We start from the raw sequence: 19,388 nt of genomic DNA, 5'->3' as shown, positions 1-19,388 counted from the left end.
AAGGTGGTCGCTAAGCCATAAGTTGGCCACTTGACACACAAGCTGGCCACTGGACCACAATATGGAGAGAGACAGCAGAGCAAACACACATTGCCTGGAGCCACCAGAATGCCAACACTATGCACTCACAACCTAGTTGATCAGTTTAAGGTGGATGGTGGAGAGAAGACACATGAGTAGCGTATACTCCCTGCCGAAGTGTCTTTGTCCAGCCAACACCTTTGATAGAAATGCTAATAGTCTGATACGGACTCAATACAGAACGATAATAGCCAGGGCTGCAGTAATCGTCCTTCTCAAGAAGAGCGATTAGCACCCATTATGACAGCAATGGGCTTCCGTGCAGACATTGAAACTGACAATGTCTGCGCTGAAACTGACAACGACCACGCTGAAATTAACAAAGGCTGCGCTGGAACTGACAATGACTGCACCGAAACTATTAACGATTCTGCAATGTTTACAATAAACAAACCATGTTACAAAGACAATAACCTCATCACTGACCTATTATCTTACAAAACAATTAAAAATATCTTCACATGTGCTCCGGGTTGAGAGAAGACTCAACTGACTACTGTGCTGTTGGTGTCTTTCTCTTCTCTTTCCTTGTACAATAAACTCTGTCATTGAACCCCGACTCTTGACTCCGAGGCTAGTGATTTTCCCCACAACAGTACAGTGGGATGATAGGGTGGTTAACACTGCTGCCTCTCAGTGCCAGAGACCTGGGTTTGATTCCTGTCTTAGGCGACTGTGTGGTTTGCACATTCTCCCCGTGTCTGCGTTGGTTTCCGCTGGGTGCTCCTCTTTCCTCCCACAATCCAAAGATGTGCAGGTCGGATTAGTTGACCATGTTAAATTGCCCATAGTGTTAAGTGCATTAGTCAGGGGTAAATATAGGGAAGAGGAATGGGTCTGGGTGGATTACTCTTTGGAGGATCAGTGTGGACTTGTTGGGCCAAAAGGCCTGTTTCCATACTGTAGGGAATCTATTCCAAGACCCTTCGGTCTAACTCATCCATGCCAAACACCTATCCAGATACATCTAGTCCCATTTACTAGCTTTTGGCCCATATCTCTGAGTCCTTCTTATTCATATACCCATCCAGATACCTTTTAAGTGTTCTAATTGTATCAGCCTCCACAACTTCCCCAGGTAGTCATTCTAGACACACACCACCCGCTGCGTGAAAAAAGTTATCCCTTAGGTCCCTTTTAAATCTTTCCCCTCTCACTTTAAACATATACCCTCTAGTTTTGGACTCCCACTGCAGGGAAAAGACCTTGTCCATTTACCCTATTCATGCTCCTCGTGATTTTATAAATTTCCATAAAGTCCCCCCTCAGCCTCTGATGCTCCTAGGAAAATAGCCCCAGTCTATTCAGCCTCTCTCTGTAGTTCAAACCCTTCAATCTGGCAACATCCTTGGAAATCTTTTCTGAACCCTTTTAAGTTTCACAACATCTTTCCTATAGCAGCGAGACAGAATTGCATTAAAGCATTCCAAAAGTGGCCTAACCAATGCCCTGTATAACTGCAACATGACCTCCCAATTCCTATACTCAATACACAGACCATAAAGGAAAGCTTACCAAATGCCGCTTTCACTATCTTAACGACCTGTGACTGCACTTTCAGGCAACTATGAACCTGCACTCCAAGGTTTCTTTTTGTTCAGGGACACTTTTTCTAGGACCTCACCATTAAGTGTCCTGCATTGATTTATATTTCCGAAATGCAGCACCTCACATTTATCTAAATTAAACTCCATCTGCCACTCCCTGGGCCTGATCTGATCAAGATTCTATTGTACTCTCAGGTAACCTTCTTTGCTGTCCACTATACCTCCAATTTTGGTGTCATCTGCAAACTTACTAATCATATGTCCTGAGTTCACATATAAATCATTTATAAAAATGACGAAAAGCAGTGGATTCAGCACCGATTCTTATGGCCGTCTGCTGGTCACAGGCCTCCAGTCTGAAAAGCAACCCTCCACCACCACCTCAGTCTTATATTTTCGAGCCAGTTCTGTATCTAACTAACTAGTTCTCCCTCTATTCCACGTGATCTAACATTGCTAACCAGTCTACTGTTGAGGTACCATTGAGGAACCTTGTCTGACACCTTACTGAAGTCTATATAGATCACGTCCACCACTCTGCTCTCATCGATCCGATGTTACTTCTTCAAAGAATCTCAATCAAGTTTGTGAGACATGGTTTCCCAAGCACAAAGCCATGTTTACTATCCCTAATCAGTCCTTGTCTTTCCAAATACATGTAAATACTGTCCTTCAGGTTTCCTTCCAACAATTTGCCCACCACCGATGTCAGACTCAGCAGTTTATAGTTCCTTGGTTTTTTCTTACCACCTTTTATTAAATAGTGGCACCACGTTAACCAACCTCCAGTGTTCTGGCACCTTGCCTGTGTCTAGCGATGATACAAATATCTCAGCAAGGGGTTTAGCAATCTTTATCCTAGCTTCCCACAGAGTTCTGAGGGCACACCTGACCAGGTCCTGGGGATTTATCCACCTTTGTGTTTTTAAGATGTCCAGATACACATCACCCCTCCATATAAACAGTTATCAAGTTGTCACTATGTATTTCCCCACATTCTATATCTTTCATGTCCTCCTTCACTGACGCAAAATATTTATTTTTTATCTCTCCCATCTCCTGCTGTTCCACACATAGATGCCCTTGCTGATCTTTAAGGGACCGTATTCTCTCCCTAGTTACCCGATTATCCTTGATGTATCTGTAGAATACCTTTGGAATCTTCTTAACTCTATTTGCCAAAGCTGTCTCATGTCCCCTTTCTGTCCTCCTGATTTTCCTCTTAAGTATACTCTCACTGCTTTTATACTCTTCTAGAGAATCACTCAATCTTTGATGTCTATACCTGATATATGCTTCCTTCTTTTTCTTGAACGATACCTCAATTTCTCTAGTCATCCAGCATTCTCTACACCTACCATCTTGCTCTCTACCCTAACAGGAACGTACTGTCTGTAGACTCTCGTTATCTCATTTTTGAAGGCTTCCCATTTTCAGCCTTCCCTTTTACCCGTGAACATCCATCCACAATCAACTTTTGAAAGTCATAGAATGTACAGCACAGAAACAGACCCTTCAGTCCAATTCATCCACGCCAACCAGATGTCCTAAATTAATCTATACCCATTTGCCAACACTTGGCCCATATCCCTCTAAACCCTTTCTATTCATGTACCCATCCAGATGCCTTTTAGAGTCATAGAGATGTACAACACAAAAACAGACCCTTCAGTCCAACTCATCCATGCCGTCCAGATATTCTAACCTAAACTAGTTCCATTTGTCAGCACTTGGCCCTTTAAACCCTTCCTATTCATCTCCAGATAAATTTCAAATGCTGTAATTTCTTGCCTAATACCATCAAAATTGGCCTTCCTCCAATTTAGAACTTTAACTTTTATATCTAGTCATTCTTTTCCATCACTTTTTAAAAAACTAGTAGCATTATGGTCACTGGTCCCAAAATTATCCCCTATTGACACCTCAGTCACCTACTCTGCCTTATTTCCCAAGAGTAGGTCAATAGATACATCGACAGACTGAATCAGCAAATTTTCTTGGACACATGTAACAAATTCTTCTCCCTCCAGACCCTTAACATTGTGGCAGTCACATTCTATGTTTGGAAAGTTAAAATCCCCTACCATAACAACCCTATTATTCTTTACTGATAACTGCGATCTCCTTAGAAATATACTTTTCAGTTTCCCTCTGGGTATTGAGGGGTCTGTAGTACAATTCTAATAAGATGGTCATCCCTTTCTTATTTCTCTGTTCCACCCAAATGATTTCCCTGGACGTATTCCCAGAAATATCCTCCCAAAATACAGCTGTAATGTTATCCCTAATCAAAAACACCACACCCCCTCCTCTCTTGCCCCCACCCATTCTGATACTTCCTATAGTATCAATACTCTGGAACATTAAACTGCCAGCCATAACTATTCTTGAGCCACATCTCTGTAATTCCTGTGCTATCCCAGCACCTTGTTCCAACAATGCACTAAGTTCATCTGCCTTACCTATTAGGCCTCTTGCATTGAAATAAATGCAGTTTAATTTATCAGTCCTACCTCATTCTCTACTTTGTTCCTGCCTGTCCTGTCTGTTTTTCCCAACTGTACTAGTCTCAGACTGATCACTTTTCTCATTATCTCTCTGCGTCTCTCCCATCTACCATCCTAATTCCTCCCTCCCGCTCCAGAGTTTAGATCCTCCAGAGCAGCTCTAGCAAATGCCCCTGCCTGTATATTAGTTCCCTTCCAATTCAGGTGCAATCCATCCTTCTTATACAGGTCACTTCTACTCCAGAAGAGATTACAATGATCCAAAAATGTAAATCCTTTCCCCCTGTACTAGCTCCTCAGCCACAGATTCATCTGCTCTATCCTCCCCTTCCTATCTTCACTAGCTTATGTCACTGGGAGTAATCCAGATATTACTACTCTCAAGGACCTACTTTGTAAATTCTTGCCTAACTTCCTTGCTTTTCCCCTCAGAAGCTCACACTTTTGACTTCCTATGTTGTTAGTTTTAATGTGTCCAACGACTTCCTGTGGGTCACGCTCCCCTGTGGGAATATTCTGCACCCTCTCTGCAATATCTTTGATCCTGGCTCCAGGGAGGCAATCTACCATTCTGATGTCTCGCTGTTAGCAGAAGAATCGTCTGTCTGTGCCTCTGAATAAAGAGTTTCCTATCACAATCGATTGCTTGGAACCTAAATACCCCTTGTTACATTAGAGCCAGTCTTGGTACCAGAAACCTGGCTGTCAGTACTCCATTCTCCTGAGAGTCCATCATCCCATATGATATCCAAAACAGCATACTTGTTTGAGATGCAAATAGCCACAGGAGATTCCTGTACCACCTGCCTCCCTTTCCTGGGGGTCACCCATCTACCTGACTGTATCTTCAGTTTATCTCTTTCCCCCCCCCCCACCCCCACAACTGGCATTCATCACACCCCCAGCTCCTGTAAATTCCTCATTGTCTCTCTAACTGCCGCTCCAACCAATACCTTGCACACTTCCTCAGACATAATCATCAGTAACATGGAAACTCTCCCTAATCTCCCACATCCAACAGGAAGACCACATCACTATACTAAAGGCTATCTTTGCATTTTAACAATCTACAGACCCAGAAGATAGTATAGTCTTATTGCTGTAAAACCAGTGCTTCAGGCTAGCTTAATATCTATGTTTTCTATCTTTAAAGTTTAATTAAGAGACAGATCTCAATAACAACGTACAATCAAAAAATGGCCCTCAATCTACTCACTATTGTAGACTTAGCAAAGAAAACCAGTAGGTTTACACTTTAAAAAGTGACTTAACTGCTCCCCTGCTGTGAGCTCCAACACACAGATTTGTCCTAGATCAGCTGTGAATTTTGCTATTTGTTTATTTTTCTTAGTACAAATTCTAATGTCCAGAGAAACTTGAAAACAGACAGCAAGGCAGCAGCTGTGCAGGCTATTGCTGGGTCAGTGTAGGTTTCTTTGTCTGTTTGAATCACTGCCCATATCGTCACTGTCCTTTGTCTGAGCTCCTTTTTAAGGTGCTATTGTTTTGATCCTTTTTTTCTCCAAAGTTCCAAAACAATACAACGGCTTATAACACAGTAATTACTGCTCCTGGAATTTGAGGGAATTAGCTGCAAAACTAAAGTACTTCCTCAAAGGAGCAAGTATTACAGCCACAATTGTTTTCCTGTCCTCCATCCTGGATTAACCATCGAGAATTTGCAGACCATATTAATAGGTTGAGTGAGAGGGCAAAAACCTGATGGAATATAATCTGGTAAAATGTAAGGTTTACTTTGGCTGGAAAAATAAAAACTACAGGGTTAAAACAATGATTGCAGATGCTGGAAACCAGGTTCTGGATTAGTGTTGCTGGAAGAGCACAGCATTTCAGGCAGCATCCGAGGAGCAGTAAAATCGACGTTTCGGGCAAAAGCCCTTCATCAGGAATACCTGATCAGGAATAAAAGCTACAGTCTTACTTAAATTAAGAATGACTTCAGAATTTGGAGCTGCTAGGTGCTGGCAGGGTACTGGCAGGTGGGACTAGATTGGGTTGGGATATCTGGTCAGCATGGACGGGTTGGACCGAAGAGTCCGTTTTCATGCTGTACGTCTCTATGCCTTGGCCTATGCTGCCTAACAGCAGCTTGAGCGTTGAAATGTTGCAGTTGAACAGGCTTTTATTTCCATAAGAAAAAGCCCCAAGTTGTAACTAATGAAAATGTCTAGTTTCTGTCTTGTCAACTCAAGTTACTGTCATAATGGACATGGATGCACTGCTCAAATGGGCTTCCATCAGAGATTACACCAGTGAATCACCTAAGGTTTTCGAGTCACTACCACTGAAGTTTGGCAGTGTATTTATGGAGAGGAGCTTTCTGTTTGTTGGTTATTTGTCCAAGTATAGTGACTCTCATTTTAAGAGTCTGATGATGTGATGGAATTAGCTGTTTTGGGGGACAAACGGTTCTCTCTCACTTTGCTGTCTGCAGAGTGAACACCTCAGTAATAAAGCTCCTGCTATTTAATGCTTTGGCCACCTCTTTTTTTTTCAAATTGAATACAAGAAGAAAATTGGTAATGAGGGTAAAAACTGCTACAAGATTCGCTGGGTTAAGTCACTGATTCATCAAAAAAAAAATCATGGCCACATTAGACGTCTCTGAAACGATTCCATAAAAAGAAAAGAAACCAAAAGAGACTTTTGTTGCACTAAAGCAAGTACAGTCAGCAAAACAAAAAAAAACTCCAAGGAAGAAGTGAATAGTGCAGAAGAAGCTCACCATGTGCTCCAGCCTGAAGGAATACTAAGGAATGAGTACCCACTCAGGAAATATCTTAAGCTCAGGGTGTAGACTCAGAGAGAAACGGGCAGCCTCAGAAATAACTAATTTTTAAAGGGAAGAAACAAGGTAGTCTTAAAATTTTGTGGTACGTTGTGACATAAACCTTTCCCATTTAAAAAGCTTGTGGGAAATTTTGGTGTTGCGGGACCATATGATGAAAATGCAGAGAGCTGGGACTCTTACACAGATTCCATTACTTTGTTCAAGCTAATAAATTGAAGCTGTATAGTCTTTCCAGCATTCCTGAGTATTATAGATCGAGAGATGGGGGAAGACTTTTGATCCCCTGAGGAGCCTGGTTCCAAACTTATGAAGAAATATTAGCAATCTTACAGAACTATTTTTCACCAAAATCATAGGTGGCTGCTGAAAAGTTTAGATTCCACGTGCAACCAGTAGAAATGATTCACAACCTCTAATTTGTCGCAATTTTAGAGAGGTCATCAGAATTCTACAAATTTAGGGACAAATTAAATGATGCTATCAGAGACAATGGTATGTGGTTTAATTGGGAAGCAATCCAGAATAGGATACTAGCAGAAATAGACATAGACTTAAATAAAGGACTAGAAATAGCGGTTTGATGGAACTAGCAGCCAAGGATGTTTAACAGCTAAACTTAAGCACAGGAGTTCACAAAATGGAATCTGAGAGACCAGCACAAATGCAGACTTAAAACTGCTGTCAGTATGAAGAAATAGATCATACAGCAGCAAAATGCTGATTTAAAAAAGTTGTATGCAGTATCTATAGCATAAAATGGCACATTGAATGGGCATGTTTGAGGAAGAAACATGAACACATTCAGCAAAAGTATGGGAATCAAAGAGTAGAAAGAAAATCTATATAGTACAAAAAAAAGTGTGAGAAAAACCCAGTCTCAGTCTGAAGAGGTGGTGCTATTAAACATACTGGCCATTGACAAAACTAAATGCTACTAGGTCATTCCTCAACTGAATGGCAAAAGAAAAGAATGGATGTGGACACCAGGGTGATGGTTTTATTAATACCTGAAAGTGAAGATCAGAAGCAGCTGAGTCACATCATGCAGCAACCCTCAAAAATGGTAATAAAATTGTACACAAGGCTTTTCGAAAGGTTGTAGCAATGTGAATGTTTAATTATTCAGCCAGCCTGAACCTTTGTCCTGGCACATTGCCAAATGAGGTTTTCCAGGATTATTCTGAAGAACGTGTTTAGAGAAAATACAATTCAGTTGTTCTCCGGCTGATCTATCACTTTGTAAAGAAACAGGTGGTTTTCAGTGCGGATTGGGAAGCATGGGAAAGATATCTACCAATATATGGCAACACTATGGCTTTAAGAGGTTACATTCTCAATACCATTTTTGAGGGTTGCAGCACGATGTGACTCAGCTGCTTCTGATCCACACTTTCGGGTTTCAATAAAACCATCAGCCTGGTTTTGTTGTGAAGAGGAATTTTGAGGTAGGGATGAGGAGCAATTTACCAGAGCCACGAGAGTAAACTGTTTGTGAGGCCTTGGGTTTTTTAAAAGTTAGAGCAATAGAAGCAGCATGAATGGGTGCATCCAGCTCTCATAGAACCAGGACTTTTAGTCTGAGCTTTTAGTTGCTGTTGGGGTCTTGGAGAAGTGCAAGTTATTTTTTCTCTTTGTCGGTTACAGCCAAAAAGTGGGTATTCTGTTCCTGCTACTGAATTTGCATGTGAGACCATTTGTTTTCTGAATTTGCCTTTTGCCAAGAGTGTGATTATGGGATGTTGCTATATTTTTTCCACTGCACTACTAGTGCTTATTTTTCCCTGCACCCATGTCGTGTGTGTGCAGATGTGGGAGACAGTGAAGAACAACAAGTGCAGAAATCTTTATTCATGCTCTACCAGCAGGAAGAAGGGAAACACCTGCGTGGTCAATGACCAGCAGGGAATGTTACTGTATTAGAACAGTTAATTATTAACAGTTATTGTTTCTATTATTCTGTTTTCCAATTGAGTTCAGTTATTCCAATTCCGTCTTTCTTTTGTTGTATTTTAACGATAGAGAATGAATAAAGTATGGTTTGCTTTAAATCTAGTAGTTTGATTAATTAAATTGCATCTGGAATGCAACACCTTACATTTACCTTTAAAATAAAAAAAAGGTCTAGACTATTTTCTGGCTATTTTGAGGGGGTTGGTCTGGTCCGTAACAAAAGTCAAGGCTGAGAATCAAGCAAAATGTTGCAAGACTAGATCTGTGCCTTATGTAATCAGAATGAGAGAGCCTGGCCAAGACTGAGTCCATGAACATAAATAGAATATAGAACATAACAGTGCAGTACAGGCTCTTCAGCCCTCAATGTTGTGCTGCTCTGTGAAGCCAATCTGAAGCCCATCAAACCTACACTATACCTATCCAATGACCATTTAAATGCTCTTAAAGTTGGTGGGGCTACAACTGTTGCAGTCTGTGCATCCCACGCCCGCACTACTCTGAGCAAAGAAACTACCTCTGACATCTGTCCTATATCTATCACCCCTCAATTTGAAGCTATGTTTCCACTTGCTAGCCATCACCATCCTCGGAAAAAGGCTCTCCCTGTCCACCTGATCTAACCCTCTGATTATCTTATATGTCTCAATTAAGTCACCTCTCAACCTTCTCTGTAAAGAAAAAAGTCTCAAGTCCCTCGACCTCTCCACATAAGACCTTCCCTCCATACTTGGCACCATCCTAGTAAGTCTCCTCTGAACTTTTTCCAAAGCTTCCACACCCTGCCTACAATGCGGTGACCAGAACTGCATGCAATACTCCAAATGCAGCTGCTCCAGAGTTTTGAACAGCTGCAGCATGACCACATGGTTCCAAAACTTGATCCCTCTACTGATAAAAGCTAACACACTATATGCCTTTTTAACAGCCCTATCAAGCTGGGTGGCAACTTTGAAGGATCTACATACATGGACACCGAGACCTCTCTGCTCATCTACACTACCAAGAATCTTACCATTTGCCAGCACTCTGTTTTCCTGTTACTCCTTCCAAAGTGAATCACCTCACACTTTTCAGCATTAAACTCGATTTGCCACTTCTCAGCCCAGCTCTGTAGCTTAGCTATGTCCCTCTGTGACTAACAACATTCTTTGGCACTACCCACAACTGTACCGACCTTAGTGCCGTCTGCACATTTACTAACCCATCCTTCTACGCCCTCATCCAGGTTGTTTATAAAATTGACAAACAGCAGTGGCTCCAAAAGACATCCTTGCAGTACACCTTTACTAATTGAACTCCAGAATGAACATTTCCCATCAACCATCATCCTCTGTCGTTTTTCAGCTAGCTGATTTCTGTTCCAAACTGCTAAATAACCCTCAATCCCATACCTTTGTATTTTGTGCAGTATTTCCTGAAGAAGGGCTCATGCCTGAAACGTCGATTCTCCTGATCCTTGAATGCTGTCTGACCTGCTGCACTTTTCCAGCAACACATTTTCAGCTCTGATCTCCAGCATCTGCAGTCCTCACTTTCTCCTATTTTGTGCAGTAGCCAACTGTGGGGACCCTTATCAAACGCCTTACTGAAATCCATATACACCACTTCAAAGGCTTTACCCTCATCTATCTGTTTGGTCACCTTCTCAAAAAACTCAACAAGGTTTGTGAGGCATGACCTACCCTTCACAAAACCGTGCTGACTATCCCTAATCAACTTATTCCCATTGAGATGATTATAAATCCTATCTCTTATAAGCTTTTCTAACACTTTACCTACAACTAAAGTACGGGTTACTGATCAATAATTACAAGGTTTGTCTCAACTCCCTTTCTTGAACAAGAGAACAACATTTGCTATCCTCCAGTCTTCTGACACTGTTGCTGTAGACAATTTTGACATAAAGATCAAAGCCAAAGGCTTAGCAATTTCCTCCCTGGCTTCCCAGAGAATCCAAGGATAAATTCCATCCGGGAGAAAGTGAGGACTGCAGATGCTGGAGATCAGAGCTGAAAAATGTGTTGTTGGAAAAGTGCAGCAGGTCAGGCAGCATCCAAGGAGCAGGAGAATCGACATTTCGGGCATGAGCCCTTCTTCATTTCTGAAGAAGGGCTTATGCCCGAAACGTCGATTCTCCTGTTCCTTGGATGCTGCCTGACCTGGCTGCGCTTTTCCAGCAACACATTTTTCAGCTACATTCCATCCGGCCCAGGGGTTTTATCTATTTTCATACTTTCCAGAATTTCTAACACCACCTCCTTGTGAACCTCAAAACTATCTAGTCTCATGGCCTGTTTCTCAGTTTTCTCCCCGACTACATTGTCCTTTTTCCAGTGTGAATACTGACGAAAAATATTCATTTGGTGCTTCCCCTATCTCGTCTGACTTCAGACACAACTTCCCACTGCATCCTTCGTTGGCCTCAATCTTGCTGTAGTCATTCTTTTATCCCTTTATATACCTATAGAAAGCTTTAGGGTTTTCCCTGATTCTATCCGCCAACAACTTCTCATGTCCCCTCCTCACTCATCTTTGCTCTCTCTTTAGGTCTTTTCTGGCTACCTTGTAACACTCAATCACTCGAACTGAGCCTTTACATGTCAACCTAACATAAGCCACTTTCTTCCTCTGGACAAGAAATTCAACTTCTTTCGTAAACCACGGCTCTTGCACTCGACAACTTCCTCCCTGTCTGACAGGTACATACTTACCAAGGGCACACAGTGGCTGTTCCTTGAACAAGCTCCACATTTCTACTGTGCCCATGCCCTGCAGGTTCCTTCCCCATCCTATGCATCCTAAAGTTTGTCTAATTGCGTTGTAATTGCCTTGCCCCCAGCTATAGCTCTTGTCCTCCACTTTATAGCTATCCCTTTCCATCGTTAAAGTAAACATAGTCAAATCCTGGTCACTATTACCAAAGTGCTCACCTACCTCCAAATCTAACACCTGGCCAAGTTCATTACCCATTGATGTGCAGGTAAAACTTTGATGGATGTGGAAGGCTCCTTTGTGGGCGCAGGTTTTACAGTTCCAGCGGTGGCAGGGGAAAGTGCCAGGATGGGAGGGTGGGTTGTAGGGGGGCATGGACCTGACCATGTAGTCACAGAGGGAACGGTCTTTGCGGAAGGTGGAGAGGGGTGGGGAGGGAAATATATCCCTGGTGGTAGGGTCTTTTTGGAGGTGGCGGAAATGTCAGCAGATGATTTGGTTTATGCGAAGGTTGGTAGGGTGGAAGGTGAGCACCAGGGACGTTCTGACCTTGTTACGGTTGGAGGGGTGGTGTCTGAGGGCGGAGGTGCAGGATGTGGACGAGATGCATTGGAGGGCATCTTTAATCATGTGGGAAGGGAAATTGCGATCTCTAAAGAAGGCCATCTGGTGTGTTCTGTGGTGGAACTGGTCCTCTAATATAATTTATTGTATCCGTTGCTCTAGATGCGGTCTCCTCTACATTGGGGAGACTGGGCGCCTCCTAGCAGAGCGCTTTAGGGAACATGTCCGGAACACCAGTACCAATCAACCACACCACCCTGTGGCCCAACATTTCAACTCCCCCTCCCACTCTGCCAAGGACATGGAGGTCCTAGACCTCCTTCACCGCCGCTCCCTCACAACCAGATGCCTGGAGGAAGAACGCCTCATCTTCCACCTCGGAACATTTCAACCCCAGGGCATCAATGTGGGCTTCAATAGTTTCCTCATTTCCCTTTCCCCCACCTCACCATAGTTCCAAACTTCCAGCTCAGCACTGTCCCCATGACTTGTCCGGACTTGTCCTACCTGCCTATCTTCTTTTCCACCTATCCATTCCACCCTCTCCTCCCTGACCTATCACCTTCATCCCCTCCCCCACTCACCTTTTGTACTCTATGCTACTTTCTCCCCACCCCCACCGTCCTCTAGCTTATCTCTCCACGCTTCAGGCTCTCTGCCTTCATTCCTGATGAAGGGATTTTGCCCGAAACGTTGATTTCGCTGCTCTTTGGATGCTGCCTGAACTGCTGTGCACTTCCAGCACCACTGATCCAGAATCATTACCCATTACCAAGCCTAATGTGGCCTCATCCCTTGTTGGCCTGTCTACATACTGTGTCAGAAAACCCCCCTGCACACAATTGACAAAACTGGTCCATCTTAAGTACTTAAACTATCGTATACCCAGCTAATATTTGGGAAGTTGAAGTCTCCCATAAGAACTCACCTGTCACTCCCGTTCCTATCAAGAATTATCTTTGCTATCCTTTCTTCTACATTTCTGTAACTATTCAGAGGTCTATAGAAAACTCCCAACAGAGTGACCTCTCTGTTTCCTGTTTCAAATCTCAGCCCATACTACCTCAGTTGACGAGTCCTCAAACATCCTTTCTGCTACCATAATGCTAACAATGCCACACCCCCACCTCGTCTACCATCTTCTCTATTCTTGCTGAAACATCGAAATCCTGGAACCTGCAACAACCATTCCTGTCCCTGCTCTACCCAATTCTCTGAAATGGCCACATCAAAATCCCAGGTACCAACTCATGCAACAAGTTTACCCACCTGAAGAGCATTAACAAATTTCCTCTCCCCAGGATATTAGTACCTCTCTAGTTCCAGTGCGAGTGATTGGGCCATACCTGTTGTACCAGCGGTAAAAGATAGATCCTTATGCATCTGCAGTCATTCCAAATGTGTTTGCTATCAGGATATCTGACCTTCACTTGCACAAAGAACCAACTATGGTTAGCTTCTGTTTGTTGTCTGTCTACCTCTCGCCCTCTTTAGGCCTGCCTCGTCTCCTTGTAACCTTCCCCTCACTCCCACTCTCCCCCATTACAACCTGTTTACTTTCAATTTCCTTTTGACTTTTGACTTCCATCACTTGTTTAAAGTAAGGGTGCAAAGTTTCTACTGCTCTTGTAGCACAGTGGTAATGTCTCTACCTTTTGAGCCAGGAGGCATCAGTTCAAGTCCCACCTGCTCCAGAGATGTGTATGAACAGGTTGTTTAGGAAATGTCTAGAAAACTTCATCTAACTTGTAGAATATAGTTTCTAGCTGAGCTTACTTCTTTGCTGAGTATCATCCTGCTTAGTGATGAAAAACATTTTTTTCCCTATATGCTCACTCAATTTTTCCAACTCTCTTAGCCTTCTTAATATTTTTCTTTATTTATCCCCACTATATTTATCATGTGCCTCTTCTAAAAACATATTTTTTTGCTTAAACCTGTTTTATGTAAGAAATTACATTTGCTTCACCCCATTGCAATGCATTTGATGTATTGTTTAAGATCAACAATATTGTTGATGTATTGTTTAGGATCTATTTTTCTGGCCAATCCTTTGCCATCAATGAAGTAAAATTGTGTTTTAACATCTTTGCTTTGGTTTCCTAATTATGAACCTAATTACCCTGCCATTTTTGTGCCTTCCACCTTGTCCCAATATTTATTTAACTTTATTGTTTCATGTTACAGATCAAAGATTTCTTGTTGAACATGTATCCACTGATCAAGGGAATAGTACTGAGTTCAGTTTCAGAATAACTTCTGATTTTTTACCATAATTCAAGACAAAATTTATTTTAACACAATGAACACAAACCATTTATATTGCCTTCAAATCTTTTTTGTACTATTTGATTTCTAATGCATTCTCAATATGTCAACAGGCTTCTTTGTAATTCATGAATTAACTGAGGTAGACCCTGCACACTAAATAAAATGAACTCCACCCCATCCAGATAATGATACAAAGTTCTGTGCTGAGGAGATTTTTATTTGCTTGCGTGAACTATTTCCTTTCACTTCAAGCAGAAACCACAATGCAAGTTATACAAATAGAAACTGACAAAGAATGGACATTTACTGATAATCCTAAATAACTTGCATTACTAATTGTTACTTGAGGCTATGCATTTTCATATATTACAGCACATTGCGGTAAAACCAGTTCCTTTACAAACACTGGACATGAAAGTACATGCATGTTCCAGAGTATGAAAAAATGGCTCTATGTAACGGAGTTTTTTTCTACTCCATATGGATAGCTGAGGAGAAGCCAATCGTTATCTGATATTGAATGCTTCTGCAGCTATTTTACAAAGATAGAGGATTTTCTTTGTTATATCTTTTATTCGTAGCATGAATCTTCACTGTACAAATGTGAAGAATTCCCAACCATGCCCTACACAAACCTTTTAACAGTTTAGACAAGTAGATTTCTGCAGAACTCAACAACTGTAAACAACAGTTTTGTTCTTTTTTTTCTGTAACCAGAGAATCGCTTACAATGGTTTTGCTTTCTGCTACCATACAGTGAATCTTGTTGCCTCCTCCAGTTTTTCATCCATGTTGCCCCTTGGTGACATTATCGGAAGGGACAGTGTTAGCTTTCACACACAGGCTGATTAAACTGAGCTTTACCTCATCATTGCCTCTGCAGATTTCTTTCCTGTTGCTAAACTAATCACCTCCTCATCCTACATCCAGTACTGGACATGCAGAAATTCCTTCCAAATAAATATTGCCAGATGCCATTATTTTCAGTTCCTATTCTAACTCTGTTTGCTACCTGCTGATTTCATCTATTGCAAGGTTTGAGAAGGTTTGTAGCTCAGGTTGAGATTTAGGGTGTAGGTTTTCTCGCTGAGCTGTAGGTTTGATCTCCAGACATTTCGTTACCTGGCTAGGTAACATCATCAGTGGCGATCTCCAAGTAAAGCGAAGTTGTTGTCTCCTGCTTTCTACTTTTTATATATATATATATATATATATAGTAGAAAGCAGGAGACAACAACTTCGCTTTACTTGGAGATCGCCACTGATGATGTTACCTAGCCAGGTAACGAAATGTCTGGAGATCAAACCTACAGCTCAGTGAGCAAACCTACACCCTGATTTCATGTATCTCCCAAGCAACCGTTTGACATTTAGCTAGTCTGTACACAACCTTGGTGTCACTTTTGGTCCTCAGCTTCTGAATTTCATTTGTGCCGATTCTCTAAGATTACTTTTTTCCACATTCATAACATCAATTGATTTTGCCCTGTCTCAGCTCATCCGCAGCTAAGGTCCTTGTCTATCGAGACGAACTATTCCAATGCACTCTGGCCAGTTTCCCACATTTCACCCTTCATAAACCTTAGTTCATATGGAACAATTCTTTAACTGTCTTGATATGCAGCAAGTCTTAAAGTCCTATACCTTCATTGGCTCCTTGTCAAGGTTTATCTTGATTTTCAAATTCTCTATCTTAGGTTTCAGATCCCTCAATGGTCTTGCCTCTCCCTAAAACTGTAACCACCAACTGCACAACCCTCCATAATCTCTGTGCTCCTTTAATACTAACCTGCTTCATCTTATGTGTCTAAATCCTTTCAGAGACTTGTTAAAATCTACTCTTTAACAAAGCTGTTTGTCATCTGATATATCTCCTTATATGATTCAGTGCCATATTTTATTTTATAATGCCTCTGTGAAGCTCCTTGAGATATTTAGTTACATTAAAGACATTATTTAAATAAAAGTTTTTGAAATTATTTCATATTTATCTTTTCTGGATGGGATTAGTACTGATAAGGCTACACATCCCTAATTAATGCAAATAATGATTGCTTTCATATTTGAATGACTTGTTATGTAATTTGAAAGGGTATTAAGAGTCAACTAAATAGTCTAGGATTGATCGCCTATAGACCAGACTGGATAGCAGTAACAAGTTTCCATTCTTGAAAAGGCATAATTGATGTTTTTATGATTTATGAGGTTTTTTTGATTGATCATGAAAGTTTCTATTCTTTGTGGCTAAGTGATGCATTTTGTCAACTATTGTGCAGAATGAATGTAATTATTTTTGTATTATTTCTTCTATTTTAGTTGGTCTTATCCAGCGGTTCCTTGTGTTGCAGCTTTGTGTGCCTGTGGGACAAGACTTCTCTACAGAATTGCTGTAAGAATGAACATTGCTCAATGTTTATGTTTATGTTAGACAGTTAATACATTGAACACAAATGGTAATTCCTGCAACAGAGAAAAGACCTAGACTGGCTTCAAGTAATTAAGTTAATTTAGTTGTTGGTTCTCAACCACTGGTGCATCATGCTCTGACGTGGGAGTTGAGAGCACATGCCATCTGTTATTGCAGTAACTTTCTTAATTGCAGTAGTCATATTTGAGCAATAGTTAACAAGTGTACATAAATAAAGGAGTGTCACAACTGTATGAATACATTTAAAATAGCTTAAAATGTAAAAATTTGCTCTTAGTTTGTTGTACTGCAACAATGTGTATATATTATGTAATGCTGTTAAAGTAGTGAAAAGTCCCAAGGCACTTCACAAGAGCATTGTAAACAAAATTTGACACTCAACTGCCAAGATATTTTAGGGTAGAGGACAAAAATATTGGTCAAAGAAATAGCTGTTAACAAGCATAATCGTAAAAAGAATGATAGGTAGAAGTGTCTCGAGATGAAATTTTAAAGTTTATGGTTCTGACAGTTGATGGTGAACTGAAGTAATGAGAATTGAAAGACAGCAGAGTGATAGGGCAACAGGAGATTCCAAAGGTAAGGGCATAGAGGGGTGTGAAAGCAAAGAGGATAATTTTAATAACAAGGCATTATTTAACTGGATACTACTGTAGATCACTGAGTATACAGGTATTGAGTTTAAATTTAATGGAAAGTTGATAATTATTGAGAATAATGATTAATGCTTCTGTGTGAATCTAAAAATCCCATATCAACACAAATACAGAACACATTATTGCCACCATGTTTGCAGAATGCTTTTGTTATCATGAAACTTTACTTGGTTGCTGTTTATCCATTTTGTCTAAATAACATTCAAGTAAAGTGTATATATGCTACAATGCAGCTTCAAAATCATTGTATAGAAATAATTAACTTCCATTTGGATAACTTGGAAAGAATAGTTCACATTAGCTATGTGCTTTTTTCTACATCATGGTGCTAACTTGGAAAGGACAAAGATAGAGGAACATTGTTTTGATAACTGCAGATTTAACAGTGGAGCATGATATCTGAACCTTCATTCAGATTAGCTCTGTAACTGTGTTTGAAAATTGTAGTTTGTCAACACAAATTGGCTATAATGCATTTGACAAATTGTGGATAACACGAGCTCTCTACTGAACGGGTATAACAATTTTCTAAAGCGATCTCCTAGGGTGAGGTTGCAGTTATACCAGGCATATTCATGCATATGTTGCCATTTAAAAAAATACTATCAGCTTTGTTTCTCAAACTGTGAGTCTTTTAGAGTCACAGAGATGTACAGCATGGAAACAGACTCTTCGGTTTAACCTGTCCATGCCAACCAGATATCCCTACTCCAATATAGTCCCACCTGCCAGCACCTGGCCCATACCCCTCCAAACCCTTCTTATTCATATACCCATCCAAATGCCTTTTAAATGTTGCAATTGTACCAGCCTCCACCATGTCCTCTGGCAGCTCCTTCCATACATGTACCACCCTCTGTGTGAAAAAAAGTATATTTTATTGTTTGTAAGCAACTGATTATTGATATAATTAACATTGTTATGGAGACTTTTAGCAGGACCAGATATTAAGTCTCACTTCTGAAAATCCTTTGCATCAGTATATACTGTGGAAAAAGACATGGAAGATGTTGAATAGAGGGAATTAGATGGTGACATCTTGAAAAATGTCCATATTACAAAGGAGGAAGTGCTGGATATCTTGAAACACATAAAAGTGGATAAATCCCCAGGACCTGAACAGGTGTACCCTAGAATTCTGTGGGGAGTGAGGGAAGTGATTGCTGGGCTTCTTCCTGAGATATTTGTATCATCGATAGTCACAGGTGAGGTGCTGGAAGACTGGAGGTTGGCTAATATGGTGCCACTGTTTAAGAAGGATGGTACGGACAAGCCAGGGAACTATAGACCAGTGAGCCTGATGTCAGTGGTAGGCAAGTTGTTGGAGGGAACTTGGGACAGGATGTACATGTATTTGGAAAGGCAAGAACTGATTAGGGATAGTCAACTTGGCTTTGTGCATGGGAAACCATGTCCCACAAACCTGATTGAGTTTTTTGAAGAAGTAAGAAAAAGGATTGATGAGAGCAGTGTGGTGGAAGTGATCTAGATGGATTTCAGTAAGGCGTTCAACAAGGTTCCCCATGGGAGACTGGTTAGCAAAGTTAGATTTCATAGAATATAGGGAGAAGTAGCCATTTGGATACATAACTGGTTCAAAGGTAGAAGACAGAGGGTGGTGGTGGAAAGTTGTTTTTCAGATTGGAGGCCTGTGACTAGTGGAGTGCCACAAGGCTTGGTGCTGGGTCCACTACCTTTCTTCATTTATATAAATGATTGGGATGTGAGCATAAAGAGGTATAGTTAGTAAGTTTGTAGATGACGCCAAAATTGGAGATGTAGTGGACAGCGAAGAAGGTTACCTCCGATTACAACGTTACCTCAGGCTGAGAAATGACAGATGGAGTTTAATATAGA

General features: G+C 41.1%; 1 protein-coding gene across 1 annotated transcript in view; it reads left to right on the top strand.

Moving 5' to 3' along the window:
* Window positions 1-19,388, top strand: part of cfap20dc (CFAP20 domain containing) — a 400,449-nt gene that overhangs the window by 46,362 nt on the left and 334,699 nt on the right. The window contains exon 4 of the mRNA XM_060835856.1: window positions 16,764-16,836. Coding sequence (XP_060691839.1) covers window positions 16,764-16,836 — 73 coding nt within the window. The remainder of the gene's footprint in view (window positions 1-16,763; window positions 16,837-19,388) is intronic.

This window comes from Hemiscyllium ocellatum, chromosome 14 (assembly GCF_020745735.1).
Source record: "Hemiscyllium ocellatum isolate sHemOce1 chromosome 14, sHemOce1.pat.X.cur, whole genome shotgun sequence".
Taxonomy (NCBI): Eukaryota; Metazoa; Chordata; class Chondrichthyes; order Orectolobiformes; family Hemiscylliidae; genus Hemiscyllium; species Hemiscyllium ocellatum.
This window is presented reverse-complemented; position numbering and strand designations above follow the sequence as displayed.